A 22,675-nucleotide genomic window follows, 5' to 3' on the forward strand; every position below is an offset into this window, starting at 1 on the left:
TTTCTTCCTAACCCTGAGAGGTTACTGCCTCAGGTTTTTTGCCAATAGGAACGAAGGCTTGTGTGAGGGAAGTATAATGAAATTATTTTGCAAACTGGTAACAAATCATCGCAAGAACGGTATATATTTTGTAACTGTTTTTAAGCCTTCAATTTTATGTAAACGTAATTTTTATTGTATACAGGGTGTCCTAGACATTGACGTCAAACCTAAACAGGGTGATATTATTGACCTTACCTGTCTTCAAAAAAAAAAAAAAAAATAGAAACAAAGTATCTCACGTTGTTTGGAACTTCAAAACATTTAAGTGCAACCTAGCTTTGGTCAAATTATGACCACTTTGCGGTTACTTTAGTTAATTTTCACTAATTTTGTTCATTTAACCGAAAATAATATTTAGGACCACAAATAACAATAACACAATTGCTTCAAGTTTTCAAGAATTGAAACTTTTTGTTGTTATATGAGTTCAAAATGTTTAAAATTGGTTGACTTTGAGAGGTCCTCCTTTAACAAAAATGTACTAAAGTGTGTTGACAAGTTTCATCACAAGGGCTATTTTCACTTGGAAACATATTGCTATCTATATTTCCAAGTGAAAATCGTTGTCACAGGTAGAATACTTGATAATTTTATTTTTGAAAAATTTCGAGTAAAAAAATCTTAAAAATGCATGATTTTGGCTACTACATTTTACTCACAATTAGTTCTCAATATTAGATTATTATTCGGTATTCTGGTTTTCCGACACAGCATGATAATTCAATGAGGCTGAATATCTTACTGTTTAATTTCGGGAAACACGTGTCAAATTTTGCTTACTGTAAAATTTGGTTGAATGCAACGTTGATTAGCAGAAACAACAGCTTTGATTTATTTATATTCCTATAAGATTGTGAATGGGCGACTAAAATAATAAGTACTTATAGCCAAAGTTGATTTAATCGTGCCAAAGCAAGATTTTTGATCAAGCCGAATAACAAAAATCACCAAATTTTTAAAATAATATGTGTATAACATTTATACTTATCTATGGTGTATAACTATATTTTTAAACAGATTAGCCAATTTGGCCAACGACTATTGCTGCAAGTTGAACATCTTTAGTATGTGACAAATACTTTTGAGACCTGCAATAAGACAATATTAATTTCAGAGAGTGCTTTTGTATTAAATAAAATAATTAAAAAACACAAATTAAAAATTTCGTTCCGTTTTTGTGAGACGGTGCCAATAGTATAATTAAATACATATCATTTTTAGTTAGTACCAACTTTCAAACTGTTGTGGTTTGTGGGTTTTGAGGGTAGGGGTAGCATTTTGAGTGTAGCTATTTTTGTTATTTTGAAAAAATGGATAACAAGTAATTTTGTGTGCTTATTATTTTTTATTGGAAAAAATGCTGATGATATCCAGAAATGTGGCTTGATGAATGTTATCCAGACTCTGCACCAAACGATATGACCATTAAACAGTGGTTTGCTGGCTATGTGAGTACTGAAGACAATGCGCATAGGATGTGGTTACCGACGAAGACATACAAAAACTTCACAAAATAATTTTGAATTAGTGCAGTTGATCGAGATAGCTGATACTCTGAAGATAGAACTTCATTCACGAATATTTGGTTTTGAGAAAGCTTTCTGCAAAATGCAATGAACCAGGAAAAATGCATCGATCAGCTCCCAAGGTTATGGCGTTCTATGGGATTCGCAAGGAATAAATTTATATCAACCGTCTTGAAAAAGGCCAGACGGTCAATATGACTATTGTATAACATTGTTGGAGCGTATATCCTAGAACTGCCCCCAGCGGTCATTTCTTGTTTTTAGACCCCAAAAGGAAGCCCTCGCTGTGAAGAAATTTTCATCGAATGAAGAGATGATAGCCGAATTTTGGGACAAATCATACTACATAAACGGTATCGAACTAGTGGTGTATGGCATCATGCCTTAAGGCAAATTGCTGGAACTTTCCGTTCCGTAATGAAATATTCGATATTATTAAATGTTTTTAAATATATTATAATAAATACTGTAATTTTCATTATTTGCATTTTATAGACAAAATAGAAGAGCTTATAAATTGGACGATGACGTTTATATGAAGAGTGAATAAACTAAACTAAATCAAGCGGAGTTAAAATAAAGGATTTTATCTCATATTTTTAAGAATTAATTAACTGAATTGCAAAGTTTAAGGTATTTATCTCAAGTATGGGCGTGAGCTTTGGAATTATAGTTAAAATTAAAATTAAAATCCGAATTATTTTCGATAATGAAAAAAAATATATTGAAAATTTTTCTGCTTCTTCCAAAATCAATCGTTTCGGCAATACAAGCAAAAGGATTTGAGTCATTTAAATCCGATGCTTCGATCTTGGTTTTTGAATAATTCAAAATAATTTATATGTACAATATATATATATATATATATATATATATATATATACATGCGTGTATATGTATGTGTGTATGTAATATATTAGTAAGTGTATGTATGATTATATGTACTTATTACCAATAATTCGAATCAAGTCGTTCGCCCTCTATTATAAATTGTAATTTATTGGACGGAGCACTGAGAGCGAATCCATTCGTAAAATATTAAAACCAAATACTTATAATGAATTTGTGTTATAGTGACGCAATAGAACAACAATAATAATATAATAAAACTAAAATATGCTTTAAATTGCTTTTTGCATGTGGAGCCGTATTAAGATTCGGTTTGTTAGTTTTTTAAATATCATTTTATGTTTTTGCACCAGAAATGGCGTAATCGGTAAGGACGGGGGGTAGCACAAACTAGCCGGGTTCGATCCCAATTTCGGCCAAGCTCGATATCAGGCAGTTTGATGTCAAATTTTTACTTGAGGTTATAAATCTCAAATATAATCTCATATCAAGTGAAAATCGCATTTTGTGGGAATAGCTGTGCAATATCACAATTCGTAAGGTAACCGTGTAGTTGCTTTCTAATAGTACTCTGAAATTAATATACATATTTCAGTTAGTTAGGCAATCTATGGATTGCGTTCTAAAAACGTCTTAAATCCCGAATTAAGAAGTGTTCGAAACGGTTCATAGAGCGCTTAATAGTTTTGATTGCTGTCATTAAATAAATAAAAAAAAGTTTGTAATTCTTGTAACTTTTTGTGTCGACTGTTTCGGAATACAAATGTCAATTTGTCAGGTGCTCTTAAACATGAATTTTGTAAGAATTTTCATTACCTAACTACAGCAAAAAGTATCGGAAATAGCTAATTACTGAAGTGACGGAAATTTACAACAATAGCATTGGAAACGGAAAATTTTTGCTAATTATCAGCGTGGAATCCAAAAACTACGAATTCCTTACTAACCCTTTAGTTATATTACACTAACGTATTTTCATTTCGTGCCCTGTTTAGGTTAGATTGTTTGAATAAAGACATTTAACATCTACCAAACGAATAGAATGGTTCTCAAATAAAAATATATTGAATAAATAACAATTTTGTTCAGAACACTAGGCATAGGCAATGTATTTTTTTTTAAATTAAATTAACACGTTTTGAAAGAATCGATACTCTCCGATTTGATTTTAAATTTGTGGAAGGTATAATTTAACCAATAGTAAGTAGGTTAATGGATAAAAAACATTGATAATTGGTAAATGTTCTATGCGTATATTAGTTATGGAAAATAAAGTACTAAATGCAAAATTTTTGAAAAAAAATGTGTGTGTTTGTGTGTCCGCATTTTTCGTTCACGTTTTCGGGCGCACGGATCAACCGATTTGAATGGTTCAAAATACATTCGATTCCTATTTATAGGCAGATGTGTTGATTAGTTTTTGACAAAGGCAGGTCTAGCAGTTACGGAGATACGGAGCAAAGAGTGCAGAAAATAGAAATCGAATTTTTGAGAGAACGGAGCATTCGATTTGAATGATCTGGAATGAAAACATTCATTTCGTAATTATTGGAAGAAGTGGTGATTAGTTTTTAGTAAAGGCAGTTTCAGCAGTTTTGGAGATACCGAGCTTATTGTACAAAAAATGGCAGTTTTTGAGGGAACTAAGCATTCGATTTGAATGATTCCAAAATTTTTCTGCTTGTTGTGAAATTTTTATTTCAATTTTTTTTAAATTTTTTGCATATCGAAAATAATTCAGATTTTAATTTTAATTCTGTCTGAAGTTCTGAAGCTCACTTATATACTTTAAATAAATAATTTTAACTTTGCTATTCAGTTTATATAATTCTAGTTGAAAACATTTAATATTCCTCGAACATTTCGTTACGGTAAGGGAAGTTCCAGCAACTTGCCTGAAGGCACGATGCCATACATAACTAATTTTTTTTTATTGAGCTAATAATCTGCTTTGGGAGAGCCTTTAAACACCGCTGGGGTCTGCTGGACCCCGTGTATATACCTCGGTACTGGGCTGAGGTGTGTACGAGAAGGGTTAATTAAAATTTTTGATAATAGAAATAGTGCCAGCAACTAATATTAACGGAATAAGATATAACGAAAAATTACATAAGAAATTTATACAACGTAACGATTTAGATATTTTATTAACAGAAGTTAATAATGAAAATTTAAGGTGAAGTGGAAGTATTATAAATTTGAATGAAGAACAAAGTGTTACCTGCAATATTAATAGGACCTGAAATTGAATTAAATCAAACAATCTTACGTGAAAATTCTATTTAATAGGTGCAAATATTGATGGAATTCAATTTATTAATCTGTATGTCCATGCTGAAAACGGAGCTCGTTACGAAAGAGAAAAGTTGTTTGAAGAAGATATTGCAAGTATTATGAGAAATAATAATACTAATTCGAAAATAGCAGGAGATTTTAATTGTGTGTTAATGACAAAATGGAAAATGGTAACTTCAGTAGAAAGAGAGTTGTGATAAAATTAAAACATACATAGGAATAAAAAAGTAAATTACAAATTTATTAGAGGTGAATTCAGCATTGGATCGATTATTTGTTGATTTGAAAACAGATTATAGTATGTATCCAGTATTTCTGTATTCGGCATTTATTGTAATAAAAACAATTAGGTAGTAACATATAATTTCCAATTACTAATTGGTAATAGTTCTTGGTAAATGAATTTCAAAATTTTTTAGAATGGAGATTGAATAGAAGGAAAAGAATTAATAGAATTTAAAAAATGTTGAGTTAAAATTAAATTAGAATTGGAAGTAAGAAAATGAATTAAAAAAAATAATGTTGAATAAATAAAGAATTAAAAGGATTGAAAAGAAAAGGGTAAAAATATCAATATAGTAGACTGGTTGCAAAACACATAAACATTTAATTATATAGGTAAAGAATGTCTAATACAACAAATACTTGAATTTATTTTTCTTTCTTTAAAAGTGATGCTACATTCTAGTATAACAATAACGAAAATCTTTGAAAGTTTTTAGTATCATTTTATATGAAAAACGCTACGTAATACAGCATTGCCATAATATTATAACGCCATTGCCATTATATTATTGCCATAATATAACGGCAGAGTCGGGTCATATAATTAAATTATGTTTGCTATGTTAAATTATTTTTATCATTTAAACTTCATACTTATATAAAAAAAGCAAAGGAGAAGAGAAATGAAGGAACAAATTTATTAAAAATATCCTAAATTCGGAAAACAAAATAATTGAAAGCACAATAGATCCAATTAAAGAAATAAAAGACAGAAGTTATAAAAAAAAAATTTAAGACAAGAATAATATGCTCAATCATTATACTAAAAATATAAACCTTATTTTTAATAAGAAAATAAGTGAAGACATTACTAAAAAGAAGTTAAAATCGTTTACAAAGATTCCAGTAATAGAAAGCGACGGAATTGACGGAAATCCGTATAAATTCTATAAAAACTAGTGGTGCATGGCATCGTGCCTTAAGACAAATTGCTGGAACTTCCTGTAACGTAAGTAAAATATTCGAGAAATGAAAATAATTAATTGTTTTGAATAATTTCAAATAGATTATTTATTATAAATACTTACTGTAAATCTGTAAGTGCTTCTTAAATTAGGCGACGAGCGTATTCTACAAACAACTTTGAGTATGTTTATAGGAAAGTTCTTAGATATCTGATAATTTGATGTGCATATGTCTAAGGAAATGTTTGACCGCCAAAGGGCATTTTTTTATTAGGGGGCCATTACCCCTGGACCTGCTTTTTCAAAAATTTAATCAGTTCTTTGTTTAGTCAATACAAATAAAATGTTTCTTGAATTATTCAAATCGGACGCTCCGTTCTCTCAAAAACTGAGTTACCGTTTTTGGCACTTTTTGCCCCGTATCTTCGGAATGGTTAGATCTGCCTTCGCCAAAAACTAATCAGCACGTCTCCTTATCAATACGAATCGAATTTTTTTTTTTAAATTATTCAAATCGGTTGATCGGTGTTCCCGAAATCGACATAGGAGTAATAATAGTTTGGTTCTAACCCATATGATGAACTTAAAATGTATTTTGAATGTAATAACTTAATTATTATGCGTTTTATTGCAAAATTTATTTATTATTCAATAAATAATCTATATTTATTCATTGATTTTAAAATTTTTGAACGAATTCAGTTTCAGTTACAGCCTCTCTGTAATAGAACAGTTAAAGCCACATGTGTCGGAATGCACAACGTCGCCTTACAATGACAAACCCCATACAGTATCTTTTGATGCGGGTCAGAAATCGGATTACTCGCATGATTCGGTTCATTTTCGAATAGAAGGGCAAAGGCTTGATAAGAATTCGGATCAAGTAAATTCTGAATATTTTCCAGATATATTGAAAGATTTCGTCAAAAATACGCATATTTATTACAATAATTCTGTTAGAAATACATTAGTTTCAATGTTTATATTGCATAGTGTAGGCATCATCATATCCTCATACCATACATTGTAGTTTTTCATTAATATTAATAATTAGGATAAACACATTGTAAGCATACATTTGTAATTGTATATTTAATTTTTACGCAAGCGCATTATATTTTATGAACAATGTTTAGATCGACGACTTGTTTAATATTGATACACAATTACATAGACAATTGTCATAAATATGTTCATTTTGCCAATAAGAAGTTTCAAAATTATATTCATGATATTCATCATAAACCTACTAGTTGTGTGTGGCATCGTGCCTTAAGGCAAATTGCTGGAACTTCCCGTACCGTAAGGAAGTATGTACATTATCTAATATTTATAAGAGTTATATAAACTGAATTTCAAAGTTAAAATTATTTATTTAAAGTATATAAGTGAGCTTTAGAACTTTAGCCAGAAGTAAAATTAAAATTTGAATTATTTTCGATATACAAAAAAATAATTTTGTGAGAAAAATAATTTGAAATAATTTTTTTCCAGAAGCAATTATTTTGTCAAAACAAGCAAAAAGTGATTTGAATCATTCAAATCAGATGCTTAGTTCTCTCAAAAACTGCTATTTATTGCACATTTAGCTCAGTATCTCCGAAACGGTCTTTGCCAAAATCTAATCACCACTTCTCCCCGTCATTACGAATTAAATGTTTTTTAGATCATTCAAATCGGATGCTCGGTTCTCTCAAAAACTCGATTTCTATTTTCTGCACTCTTTGCTCCGTATCTTCGAAACGGCTGGACCTACCTTTGCCAAAAACTAATCAGCACATCACATCTCCCTATCAATAGGAATCGAATGTTCTATGAACTATTCAAATCGGTTGATCCGTGCGCCTGAAAACGTGGACGAAAAATTGTACCCATACATACATACACACACACATACATACACAGTACACATACATACACATACATTTTTTCGAGGTATGCCAAAATGTTCAGAAACAATATAATATTAAAAAATACTCTTCGTATACCTAAAAATGTGACGTACGATGCAACGCTATCACACAAAATTAATATAATACTAATGTTTACGAATATCGCGCCTCACTGCAGAATTCGTGCGGCGAGTCCTGTTTACGACGCATAGGTTCGTTGTATTTTGCGACGTCTATCGTTCGTACACGGCGAACATTTCTCTGTTTGTTGGTGTATTGATCGAATTTTACTAAAGTTATATGTATATATATATATATATATATAAAGTTCTTTTAGGGCGATACATCAAAGAAACTAGTGGTGTATGGCATCGTGTCTTAAAGCAATTTGCTGGAACTATCCATACCGTAACGAATTAATCGAGGAATATTAAATATTTTCAAATAAATTTTTATAAATACTGTAACTTTCATTATTCTTATTTTATAGACAAAATATAAGAGCTTATGAATTGGACCACGACGTTTATATATGTATTACAGAAAAGCAAATAAACAAAACTTAATCAATCGGATTCAAAATGAAGAATATTGATTAATATTTATAAGAATTATATAAACTGAATTTCAAAGTTAAAATTATTTATTTAAAGTATATAAGTGAGCTTTAGAACTTTTGCCAGAATTGAAATTAAAATCCGATATATTTTCGGCATACAAAGAAAATTTTCCAAAAGCAATTGTTTGTCAACGCAGGCAGAAAGTTTTTTGAATCATTCGAATCGGATGCTTAGTTCTCTCAAATACTAGGGTAGGGCGGGGCTAGTTGAGCAAATTTTTAATTAAACGGATATAGCTCCTCAATGAAAAGTCTAAAAAATTGCTATACGGCCTAATGGATTTGTTGTTCGCTTAACAAAAGTGGTAATACTATTTTTTGGTAATAAGTAAAATTTAAAAGTTACAGCTCTTTAAATACAAAAAGTCAAGTATGCTCAATGCACCCCATAGGTGGGGCAAGTTGAGCACTAAGAAAGTATAATGAAATCATAGGATCAATGTCGATTAGTGATAAAATAAAATAAGTTTTTAATAACCAGTTCTATATTTATAGTCTTTATTGACAGAGAAAAAAAACTTAGTACTTTTCTTTGAATAATTAACGAAAAGTAGAATCAACAAAACAATATAGTATCTTAGGAATTATATTACCATTATATTCAGTATTTTTGTTTAAAATCATTATTTCTTTATATTATTACTCATAGACTTAGCTTAAATCTTAAAAATAATAATTAATTTCTGGAAGTTAATGGTAATTGTCTTAGTGACAGAACAAGTTTAGCAACTATGCTCAACTAACCCCAACTTGGAATTTCAAAATAAAATGAGTTTATAAAAAAAACCGTGAGAATTATACCCAGAATCTCTGTGCATATTAAAAGTACTATAATTATATGGAAGAATAACATTTACCTGATTAAAAATAAATAACATTTGACAAAACCAGACGAAAACTCGTGATGAATTACTTTTTTACTTTTTGGTCTCAAAATAAACAAAACGCCCGTGAGCCTTACTCCGAAAAGGCTGTACATGTCTTTGCCAAAAACTAATCAGCACATCTGACACATAAAACACACACGCACACGTCCATTTTTTCTAAGGTATGCCAAAATATTCAGAAATCTTCAAAACGTGAAAAAATGCAAAAAGTTGTAATTTCGATTTTTGGAGATTACAATAACTTACCCTACGGGAAGCTAAAAAAAACATAGATTTATAAATTTCTTTAACTTCAAACGTTCCGACTTAAAATTTAATGTCATCAACAGTGGATATTGAACTTGGTATCTTACATCTAATGAAGTGTATAAAGTATAAAAGTTAAAACAAACATTTATACACTAACTTGTGAATAATCATGAATTAAATGAAGTGGGAAAATTTTGTTTTACAAAAATGTAAAAAAAAGTTAAGCTATTATTGCAAGCGAACTTGTAGTAGCTACAGTATCCGATCCTTGTTGTGGATGACTTCTTAATAACGTACATTTATAAACAACCCTACCGATTGGCCGTTATTAGATTAATTGAAAAATTAGATGTTCAAACTTTGATAAATAAAAAATAGAATTATTAGTTTAATGAAAAATAAAACTAATGTTTTTATTTTTTGTAACGTTGTTGGACACCCAGTAAAAAAAACAGTACATTACGAAATTTATTAACTTCCCGTAGGGTAAGTTCTATTATTGTAATGGGCCGAAAATCAGAATTGAAAATTTTTACATTTCTCGACGTTTTGAAGGTTTCTGAACGTTTTGGCATACCTCAGAAAAAATGGATGTGTGTGTGTGTGTTTGTGTATGTATGTGTGGATACAAATTTCCAGTCACGTTTTAGGGCGCACGGATCAACCGATTTTGAATGGTTCAAAAAACATCCGATTCCTATTGATAGGGAAAAGAGCTGATTGGTTTTTGGCAAAGGCAGGTCCAGCCGTTTCGGAGATACGGAGCAAAGAGTGCAGAAAATAGAAATCGTATTTTTGAGAGAACGGAGTATCCGATTTGAATGATCTAAGAAACATTCAATTAGTAATGATTGGGAGAAGTGTTTATTAGTTTTTGGCAAAGGCAGGCCCAGCCATTTTGAAGATACGGAGCTAAATATGTAAAAAATGGCAGTTTTTGAGAGAACTAAGCGTCCGATTTAAATGATTCAAAGAACTTTCTGCTTGTCTTAACAAAATAATCGATATTGGAAAAAAAAAATGTCCCATTTTTTTTTTTTATTAGTTTTTTGTATATCGAAAATATTTATTTTTCATTCTGACTATAGTTCTAATATACTTTACAAATAATTTCAGCTCTGCAATTCAGTTTATATAATATTTATAAATATTAGACAATGTTACAATATTTATAATAATCTATTTGAAAACATTCAGTAATCCTCGAACATTTCGTTACGGTACGGGAAGTTCCAGCAATTTGCCTTAAGGCACGATGCCACCCACCCCACTAGTTTAATATTTAACTTAAATCCAGGCTTATCATTACACGCGGTACTCGCCAGTGTTCTTATTTAAACATCCTTATTCTACTTCACATTTATAAAATTAATTATTTAGTTATTTTAGTTCGGTCCAGGCTCCAAACTCTGACCCTAGTTACTTACACAAAAACCCACATTCTACTCGCCTCGTGGTCGCCTGCTCCGTCTCTATACCTTCTAGCTTCTAACTTATTATCTGTACTCACTTTCCTGACTTTTCTGGTGTTTTTAACGATGCCAAGGCGTACGGGGTTTCCAAGAGAAACGAGTGTGAGTTGGGCGTGTATATTATGCTTTGCGCACACACATTGGGAATGATATAATACAGAGTCAACCCTGCGATAACGCGGTACTCTGAAAACTCGGTTTCCATACTACGCGGAGCTGAAATTGCGATAACACGGTTTTCGTGGAATAGTCCATAAGTTCTTTCTGCGCAACCTGCAAATGACCGTAGTAGCTGAATGTTGTTGCAAAATGTTTTAGTATAAGTTTTATTATCGACTATTTTATGTTTTACAATATTTTTATACAAACCTGTCAGTTTGTATCATAACTGTGTATCGGATCGGATCGGATCGGCATCGGATTTGGTAGTGTCAGAGAAATGGACCCTTGATACCGGGGGTTACTTGGTCCGATATGCATTCGCATAAAATGTGTTACTTCCAAAATATAAAACTTAATTTCATTACCCCCAATAATGTTAAAATTATTTAAAATATATTAATTTTATGAATAAATCTAGTAAAACTAGCTGTAAGTGGAATTTTGTCTTAAGGCAATTAGGGCATCGTGCCTTAAGGCAAATTGCTGGAACTTCCCGTATCGCAATTCAAAATTCGAGTAATTAAAAATAATCAATAATAATAATCAATAAAAGTTGATCAATGATTTGAAACTTTTAATAGAATTTCGAACCATATTAAATAATTCTATCTTAAATCATTTATTTTAAAATATTTTGGAAATTCTGAACTCTTTTTCAAAGCAATCGTACTGCTTTTTGAATTATTGAAATCGGTTGATCCGTGTTCCCGAAATCGTCGACGAATATTTGTATCCGAACATACATACATACACGCACACACACACACACATACGCACACACACACATACATTCATTTTTTCTAAGGTATGCAAAAATGTTCAGAAGGTTTTGAAACGTAAAGATCTATAAAAATTTGCATTTTCGATTTTTTGCGATTACTATAACTTGCCCTACGGAAAGTTAATAATACAATTTTATTTTGATTTAATATTTTTTACCCTTTCATTTATGAAAATATGAACTATGTTTAAATGAGTTACCCCCAGTCAATAATTTACTGGACTTACTATTTCAATTCAATTATCGATCAGATATTTACAGAAGTTGAGTTCTTGAACTTATGTTATTTGAACTTTCAAAATAATATATAATAAAATAAATAATAAAATGAATTTTTGTCCGTTAATTTCAATCATTTTAAATACTGGCTTTGATATCAATTGATAAATTTAAACCGTGAGTTAGTCGAATAACGCAGAACCAAATCTTAAGTATATTTGTTTTAAAGACTATTATATATTAACCCTTTCTACTCGGATGCCGCCGCTCCGTCGACAAAATTCATATAAATGTCGGAATTTGCGAGTGGAAAGAGTTAATACCAAACTTTAGTAAAAATTTAGTTCACAGTACATATTTTATTATATCAAGTACATTACTTTAAAGTATTTTTCTATTTACAACACCGAGTTCTGTATTTTTCGATAACTATTGGGTTATTGGAATACAAATTTATTTGGTTTTAATCATCCGAGTTTCGTTCCCACGCCTGAAAAATATATTTGAAGCATACATGCACTTTAAGGTATTATACAAAGTTATCTAGGGATGAAACTTGATAAAATTCAAATGGTCATTCAAGTTTTTATAAAACCCACATATATGTGGCTTTAAATTACAAGTCAATCGAAGTTTAATTTATTTAAATTCGCCTTGGATTTGATCTTGGATTGGTTTGATCATAAATTTGCATTATAATAGTAATTATAAGGTTCACTCATTTTTAGTTTTAATTTCTCTACTATATACATCTACTATATACTCTACTATATAATATACCTTCATTTTAATGTGTGTTCTTGAAGTGCAAAACATTGAACAACTCAATAGCATTTCATTTAAGAAAATTGAGTTGATATGAATTATCTTTCCAAAATCATATCTTCAAATTTCTCAATTGAATGTGTATTTTTCAAACTCTTTTTCATTTTGTTGCAGGAGCGGATGATGTTTACAAATTTGCTGGAAATGAAACTCACACAGATTTTTTCAAATTAGTACTTCGAGATCGAAATAATTTACTTATTGGTGGCAGGTAAATACATTTTGCATTGTTTTAACTATCTTAATTAGTTTTTTTTGAGTTTGTAATAAAAAATGAATATTATTTTATTCTTTGTTTTAGTATATGTACAAATAATTTAATTTTTGGTGCAGAAAGTTTCAGCAATTTGCCTTAAGGCACGATGCTTTGCGCTACTAAATTTATCTTATTAATAAAATTAAGAATAAAAATATTATTATTTTTAATTTATTTATTGCAAAAAACACTTGTCCATGAGTACTGTAATAAATTCTCTTTTACTGAATTATTTAATGGACATGATTTTTATAGAAAATATAACGTAAAATAATGCACTATTAATATTGCAATCGTTAATATTATACAGTAATCTTTTATAGGTGTTACAAAAGCACCTACAATTTTGGTAGACGGTTAGTACTACTGTGCTGTTAAACTATATTGCTTTTATATGTTTTTTCATTTTTATTTTAGTTATTAATATTATACAATTTTACGTGTCAAAATGGACAATCGATGTTGTGAAACGTTTCATACAGATTTTGATCAATATCATTTTTATTGTAATTGAAGTAATTTGATTTATTTGTTTTATTACAATATTATAATTTTAAATTTTAACTATAATTGACGTGTATACCAGTACTGAAGAAATTGCAGAATTTTGTATATTGACGAGTATACTCGTTATGCCTATATAGAGTATTTCATTGTATTAGATTGCAATTTTTGTAAAGAAAAAATAAAACATTCTCAAATTTCAAGATACTTATATTATTTTGAGGGTATGCCGAAATAAAATAAATACTTGTAAGTGGCATTTTCCCTGAAACAACATATTACCTCAATTCTGACGACACAAAACTGTGCTTATATATATATTTTCAGAAATATTATCGCTTCCAGTTTCACAATTATGAATTATATTTTAGTGCGTTTTCCAAAAAATCCAAATATCCAAATGTTTATTAAATCCCTTGTTGGCATTATTGTCTAGCGGATGGAACCCTTTATAGCAAGAATTGCCCATTTCTCTAACATTACTCGTACATGTCAATTTATATAAAAAGTGCATTACAATATGTACTTGTTCCCAATGAGGGTTTCGAATTCTGTGTTCATAAATAAGTTATTATTTAATGTTAAAGGAACACAAAAAAAATTAAATTAAAAACAGTCAAAAAGTTGTAATTCTAGCAGTTGAGTTGAGTTGTTCAAAAAATGCCATGTGACCATACCCTTGATTTTAGCCCTTCAAATAATCCGATAAATATATAAGTAAATTTTTTTTCACAAAATAGTGACGGTCTGGAAAAATATAATTTTTACAGCTTTTTTTTTGATATTCTCGAAATATTTTTAAAAATCATAAAAATCGGAATTTGGAGTTTAGTTCATACAGATGAGAAGTCTGCCAAGAAGACTTCTTGAACATTTCTAGTAAATCGATTCAGTAGAAGTTGAGAATTCATGGTTATCATATCGAAAAGGACAGTTTGAAGAAAAACGAATTTAAAGTTTCGCGAAGAAAAGAAACAGCAACATTATCGTGGTCAAACAGCCTTATCTCCGAAAATAATTTAAATTTTGAAAAATCCTCTCGTATACTTTGAAAATTCTTCAATAGTTAAACTTTGAAAATAATCAATTTCTTGAAATTATTAAACTAGAATATCTCCTTGAAGTATGTGGTGATCCTCTGCTGATTTTTGTCACTTTCGTTACACTCGGACTGTGCGATTCTCAAAAATGTACCATTGCTCTGATGTAACATATGCAAGTAGCAGATTTTGATCCAATAGTAAGGTTTCTCTATTCTGTGCTCTCTCATCATGCATGAGCAAGCGTTTTTTATTGACGTACTTTTTTAAATCTATTTCGTTACCATTGTTTCGACGTCATCTAATATATATTAGATACAACTGTACAACTTTGCTTCCACCGTTTTCACAATACGAGTTTATATATATTTATATATTATATGAAGTCATGAATTTTGGAAAAACGGTTGAATTAACATGTGTTTTTTACTTTTTTATTTTATTCAAGAAATTTAACCTTGAATAAAATACCAGATTATTAATAAATAAATTGTTCATTAAATATATCAATTCATATCAAAGGCGTCATTGATAGTTCTGCCATCAGTTAAACTGAAGCATTACAAGAATAATGTAATCGATGTTAAATAATTTATTTATACACTCTTAATGTCGAGATAATCGATAGTAATTTTACGATAGAATTTGATGTATTACATTCTATATTAGTATAGGAAGTAGAAGTAATATTGAAAATTGTTTGAATTTCAGAAATATTGTGCACAATCTCAGCTTAGCTGACCTGTCTGAGCAGCAACGTTTGACCTGGTTCTCTTCGGAAGACGATATCAAAATGTGTATTATGAAGGGAAAAGATGAGGTCAGTATTTAATAATTCGATAACGTTAATTTCGTTTCAAAATTTTACAAAAGAAATATAGAAAAAAATTCAGCACATACTCGTATAATTCAATTTGAAGTTTATAATCATTCCAGTACTTCAAATAAACTTGTTAGTTACAAAAACGAGACTGGACCATCGAATTTCAGCTATCAAACTGAATCTTGTTATTTTTTAGTGATGAATATATAATTAGTATTTCATACTACCATTCATTTCCGGTACATTATAAGTGAATTTTAGTCTTCAAAGATATTCATTTTTTAATTTTTTATGGTTTTTATTACGATTTTTTTAAGCATTCTAACATATTTAAATGATTAGTATTTTCACCATGTTCAAACACAATTTGATATTATGCCATTTTACCCGGATATCAAATTGAAATTTGATTTTCAAATACATTTATTTGGAATAGGAAGTTTCTCCAGCTTGCCAAAGGAAGTATTCCGGTTTCAAGTGGCGAGTTTCAAAAAAAATGGCGCCTAACTATATTCATCATGAATTTGAACCATATTTATGGTTTAAATATATGTACTTTTGCCAGACTAATGCCACTATCGTATGATTTACGGACAAGTTAAATAAAATGTTTTTTTCACAAAATAGCAACTGTCTGAAAAAAATTTTTTTTGGTATTCTCGAATTTTATGAAAATAGTTAAAATCGGAATTTGAGAATGAGCATAGTACATTCTGAAGACAAGTCTATAAAGAAGGCTGTAAAAATTTCAAGAGGAATACGTTTAGTTTTGCGGAGGAAGGAAACAGTCATATTTTTGAAGATAATTTAAATTTTGAAAAATTCTCTTGTACACAAATTTTTGATTAGTTAAACTATGGAAATATCTAAAAAAATCTAGACCAGAATACCCGTTTAAGGCACGAATAGTTAATTTTATGTAATATGCCAAAGTAAAAAAGCATTATACAGTACTACAGTATATTTAGATAATTTCGTTTTTGCATTTGTTTTCATTCTTAGCTGCAAAGTTTCAATTTCATAATTTTAAATCTGCATTTATGTTGATTTTAACATAATTTATGTGAGAGAAAACATTGGTTTCATAAACCACGAAAGTTTTGATTTTACAATTTAGAATTATTATATCTATTATAACGCTATATAAGAATTTGTGTGGATTTTATGTACCTAATTGATTCTCGTATACTGTTGTAAAATTCTTGTTTATAAAGTAATGTATTAAATTTAACCGGAATTATCTGATTAGGATAATACAATATAATGTAAACGTCTTTTATTTAATAAAAATATAGGTATATTTAGCTCTATATGATAACAATTTTGTCATTGGTTCAAAACTTTTGTATGCAAATTTTTTTAAAAAAAATATATTCTATATTTCTAAATTGTATATAATTTTCTTCTATATTTGGTAGTGCATGTACTGATTGTTATTCTCCATTTCAGGATAACTGTCAAAATTATGTACGCATATTAGAGATGAAAGGACCTAACAAACTGTTGGTCTGCGGTACAAATTCTTTTAAACCGGTATGCCGCACGTATATGGTACAGCAGGGAAATTATAGTATTGAATCCGAAAAGACTGCCCTTGCTGTGTGCCCTTACGACCCGCGACATAACTCTACGGCTGTGATAGCAGGTAAACGATTTGCAGCTTGTTAATTATGACCTTACAACAATTATACAATGAAAATTGATCATAATACGTATATGAAAATGTTTGAAAACCACTACTGGTAACCGCTATATAACACGGTTCTTACGTTCCAAAAACCTATCGTGTTATGCGAATATGTTCTCTACGAAACAAAGGACTAGTACAAAAATAGGGGTTAGCTTCCAATAATTCAAAAAAAATGTGCTACACATTATATTTTTTAGTAAAATTCAATACATGTATTGAATTTTCTCAAGAAACAATACTAAATAATACTAATACAAACATATTAAATGAATTTGTTGCTTTTCAACAAACTAAACGATATTTTCATATTAAAACTAAGTGCCATCCAACGCAAAACTTTTCTTTTTGAAAAGATATGCTCTGATTATGAGTATTTTCTGCACTAGTTTCAGAATCATCATCATTTTTTGTAAACAAAATCTGTTATTTGAGATTGCTTGCGTTTAATGAAAAGATCTATATATTTTTTATTGATGATCATGCAAAGTTACCTTTATTGAAATTTTGTGCGCATTTTATCAGAAAGCTTTTTATTTAAGAAATATTATGAACCGTTCTATCTTTTTTTTGATAGAATGTACGCGCTCGAATAAAAATGTCAAATGAAGTGTTTTTGCCCTAGTTTTATTACGTTTACGTTATCACGAATTTTAAATTATATAAACTTTGCTTTTAGTTTTACTGTATTTTTTTATTTTATTTCAGTTTGACTCAATTTTCGAACTGTGTTAGAGCGAACCTGTGCTTTAAAAGTACCGTGTTATAAGAGAGATGTCCTCAATTCTCGAACCGTGTTATACGGGGATTGGCTGTAATTTTAATTTAATTTTAATTCAAATTATAAATAATTTATTCGTATTTATGTAGAAAAACAAATATGGGATGGGAACTTTTTTATTAGTATTTAGAATATTTGTCTGTATATTCTGTTGTTTCTTTGGCGAGTTTTTGAATATTATAAATGTCAGTTTACTAGACACTGATAATGTAATTTTACAGATGATGACCTCTATACGGGCACTGTGGCTGATTTCAGTGGCATGGATCCTATCATATATAGAGAACCTCTTCAAACGGAACAATATGATTCCATGAGCCTTAATGGTAAGTAATTATTGTTAAAAATTAATAATATCGCGAATTGATAACATTAACTCAGAATAAGATGAACAATCTAATATCAATTTATATAGCAGCATATAAAGAAAGTGAATATTGAAAATTTTGCGCAATAATGATAATGCACGAAAATTTTGGAAACAATTTTATTAAACCATAATTACAGCAAATAGTACGGCGGTCCGTTGGGGACAGTGAAGACACTTTTTTTTATCAAGTATTTAAATTCAATCTTTTATCATCGGTGCTATATGTTTAAGCTTTAAGTAGAGATACATATGTAATGTGCTCCTATATCTATAACTATGTATATTGTATTAATTTTCAGCTCCCGATTTTGTTAGTTCGCTTACTCAGGGCGATTTTGTTTACTTTTTCTTTCGGGAAACTGCTGTAGAATATATTAATTGTGGAAAGGTACGAAAATTTTAATCCAACATATTTTAGAAGTAAAATGCATGTGGTGTGAAATAGATTTTTTTTTAATATGATTCTTAGTAAAGTATTGAAAATTTCAAATATGTTTATAAATGTATTAATTTGAAATATTTGTAATTTAAATGTTTATTTTGATATTTGTTTTTGAGACATTACAGTGCACGACAGATACAAAGTTTTTAGTCTTGGAGTTTGCAGAAGTATGGGAATTTAAAAAAAAATATTGTAGATTATTTTATTTTATATGTTGTTGACGGCTTCGACGAGCTATACAATTTTTTGCTTATTGACTCGCTTTGAATACTTAGCATAAGTTAAGCTTCTATACAAATAAGTGAAAAATAAACGCAGCGCATTCTGAATATTTTGATTTTATTATGGAATGTACGGAACTATTGCGAATGAGTTATATAATTCAATTAAATATTGTAATTCACTATTTCAGGCTGTGTTTTCTCGTGTTGCGCGTGTTTGCAAGTATGACAGAGGAGGACCGCATCGATTTAGAAACCGTTGGACTTCGTTCCTAAAGTCACGACTTAACTGTTCAGCACCTGGAAACTTCCCTTTTTATTTCAATGAAATTCGTAAGTATATTTTTGTAAATATTTTATTTACAAAATGTTGTATTGCGCTATTTAAAAATGTTGGACTTTTTTATTTAATGTTTAGATATGTTCTATTTGAGGTTGGTGTAGTGCTTTTCATTAATTTAAAATAAATTTAAATAAAAAATATTAGGTTTAAGAAAAAAAAACACTATTTTTATATGAACTTCTGCAGTTTATTTAACTCATCATAAATTAAACGAAACACAAGCAAATAACAAGAAATTTGAAATTTAATGATAGGTACGTTACGAGAAATCTGTCACTACAACTAGAAAATAATTGGATTCTAAAGCTATAAAATAGCGGATTTCTTTTTCCCCAATCTATTATTATTTATTTATAAAAATTGTTACCAGACTATCAATTAATCTATTTTTAGTTGAATATAGATTACGGGTTTTAAATTTGCTTCTGTAAATATTTATATTTATTGTCATATAAAGCAAACTCGTGAAATAAAATTATTTTAAACAAGCATTTTTTTTTTAATTTAAATTATTCAAAAGCACGTTTAAGAAACTTCAGTTTCTTTTTTTAATTTTTATGGAATCTTTGTTCACAAAATTACAGAATCTGCAACTGAGTTGATTGATGGTGTGTATGGTGGTACATCCTCTCAATTAATTTATGGTACTTTTACAACGCCGCCGAATAGCATATCTGGTAGTGCCGTTTGTGCGTTCTCACTTCAAGATATCACCGACACTTTTGAAGGAAACTTTAAGGAGCAAACAGCTCTTAATTCCAATTGGTTACCAGTAAATAGTGCCAAGGTAAATCAATACTAATATTATTTCCATACTATTTTAACTATTAGTAACTTATATTGGCTTGTATTATTTTATTATAATTTGAAATAACTAACGCTTCTGCTAAAATGATGTATTGTAACAGAGTTTTACTTTTAATTTTACAATGACGTCGTAAATATTTGAAAGAATATTAAGTGGTTATATACTGAGATAAGCAAGCTATATTCGTATGAAATTCATTTTTTTCGAACTTCCGCGGAAATCGAATCAGAGACTTCTGCGCTGGTTTATGCAACACACACACACACACACATATATATATATATATATACATATACATATATACATATGCATATATATATATATATATATATATATATATATATAAAATGTGTTTTTGTGTGTTTTAGTTTCATATCTTTTAATTACTGTGAGTTTACTAAACGCTGTAATACAAAAAAAATACATTCAGTTTATTTTATTTTTATTAATTTGCATACTAAATGTGAAAAATGATTTCATATGCTTTTAGTAGGTGTGAGACTATGCTAGCATCTATTTTTCATATTTCTAATAAATAGGAATAATATATAATTATATAGAATAGTTATCGGAATTCCTTCTAAAAAGCCAAGTAGTAGAGAAGTGGTTTGAGCAAAGTAGCCTATAAAACTTACATCTGATTTATGTTCAAAAACAAAAACACACACACACACACACACACACACACATATATATATATATATATATATATATATATATTGAATTGTTTTTTCAGGTACCTGAACCAAGACCTGGTTCTTGCAATAATGATTCAAGGTCTTTACCAGATACTACTCTAAATTTCATAAAAACGCATTCCCTAATGGACGAATCTGTTCCTACGTTCTTTGGGGAGCCAATTGTGATACGAACTAGCTTTCAGTAAGTTTTATTGCTCAAAATGTTTTAGAATAAGATTCGCTTTCAATTTATTAATTTCAATCATTTATTATTAGTTACCGATTCACCCAAATTGCTGTTGATCCACAAATCAGAACTCCAGGTGGAAAAACATATGATATATTATTTATTGGAACAGGTGAGGCCTATTATTTAACAAAATATTGACTGTTCACTTTAATGTTATTTACTATCTACTCATATTATTAGAATTATACACATTTTACATACCTAAGGTTTTACTATTATAAAAGTCTTAGGCAATAGGAAATATTCTTATATTGTTAAATTGTGATAATGATAATTCATATTATTTTTTTATTTTTTTAGATAATGGAAAGGTAATAAAAGCGATCAATGCAGATGCAGCAGATTCCAGTAAACGCGTTAATCCAGTTGTAATTGAGGAAATGCAAGTATTTGCACCAAATGTGCCAATCAGAAATTTAAAAGTTATGCAGAGTTATGGTTCTGAAGATGGAAGATTAGTTGTTGTTGCAGATAATCAAGTTCAAGCGCTCAAACTACACAGATGTAATAGCAATAAAATAAGTTCTTGCAGGTGTGTATAAAAAAACAAACTATATAATGATAATTTGAATGAAATATTAATACTGTTAAAAAAAAGTGTTAATTATGAATATAATAATCAATTAGCTAAAATTTAGTATAAGAATGCAAGCTGGAATGCCTAAATCATTAATATTTGCCAATATTTAAAAGTGAACCCAACTGTTGCAAGATGGAATGCCTAAATCATTAATATTTGCCAATATTTAAAAGTGAACCCAACTGTTGATTATTTGTTTTTAATCTATATTCTATTGTTTATTTAATATGGATTTGTTTTCTTACAGTGAGTGTGTTGCATTGCAAGATCCATATTGTGCCTGGGATAAATTAAAAGGAAAATGTAAGGCTTATGGTGACCCAAATTGGCACGAAGAAACTCTATTCTATCAAAATATTGCAACAGGTCAACATGCTGCATGCCCAATAAGTAAGTTAACTTAGTATTGGTTAATAATATAAACTATAAGTCTATACATGTTTGTCCATTTATGAAAGAGTCTTATTTAATCGTGTATTATTGCATTTTATTTATTACCTTACTGAAAGGGAAGTTTGTGTTTAAGCCAAAAATAAACAATTTGTTTCTCTATGTTTCAACTCAATCTGTGTATGTGTACAAGTACCAAATTTTAATTTTTTGTCGGAGTTTTTCCAAGCACGTCTACACCGGTTTCAAAAATTTAGAAGATTTTTTATCGAAACTCGATAAAGATTCGCATTGATTAGTTGTTTATGAAATAATTTAGAACCGATTTTGAAAATTGTGTTGTTTAGATTTTGGTAAGGGTTGGCCATGCAGTTTTTTCTTAATTGTTGATAATTTATTTTGACAATAGAGTTCATTGCCTTAATGAACATTCTTAAATGTTGTAAGCTTAAAAACAATTTGTTTAATTATGAAAATTAAATAATGTTTGAA

At 29.2% G+C, this 22,675-nt stretch overlaps 1 protein-coding gene across 1 annotated transcript in view; it reads left to right on the top strand.

The window, feature by feature from the left end:
• LOC113378809 (semaphorin-1A) overlaps positions 1 to 22,675 on the top strand; it is a 32,173-nt gene that overhangs the window by 6,452 nt on the left and 3,046 nt on the right. Inside the window, exons 2-12 of the mRNA XM_026619415.1 lie at positions 13,123 to 13,219; positions 15,520 to 15,628; positions 17,081 to 17,276; positions 18,321 to 18,425; positions 18,769 to 18,857; positions 19,324 to 19,465; positions 20,060 to 20,262; positions 21,020 to 21,165; positions 21,240 to 21,322; positions 21,514 to 21,745; positions 22,041 to 22,183. Of these exons, the coding sequence (XP_026475200.1) occupies positions 13,123 to 13,219; positions 15,520 to 15,628; positions 17,081 to 17,276; positions 18,321 to 18,425; positions 18,769 to 18,857; positions 19,324 to 19,465; positions 20,060 to 20,262; positions 21,020 to 21,165; positions 21,240 to 21,322; positions 21,514 to 21,745; positions 22,041 to 22,183 (1,545 nt within the window). The remainder of the gene's footprint in view (positions 1 to 13,122; positions 13,220 to 15,519; positions 15,629 to 17,080; positions 17,277 to 18,320; positions 18,426 to 18,768; positions 18,858 to 19,323; positions 19,466 to 20,059; positions 20,263 to 21,019; positions 21,166 to 21,239; positions 21,323 to 21,513; positions 21,746 to 22,040; positions 22,184 to 22,675) is intronic.

This window comes from Ctenocephalides felis, unplaced genomic scaffold, assembly GCF_003426905.1.
Source record: "Ctenocephalides felis isolate EL2017-DRISC unplaced genomic scaffold, ASM342690v1 CF-g0.4_SCAFFOLD_01886, whole genome shotgun sequence".
Taxonomy (NCBI): domain Eukaryota; kingdom Metazoa; phylum Arthropoda; class Insecta; order Siphonaptera; family Pulicidae; genus Ctenocephalides; species Ctenocephalides felis.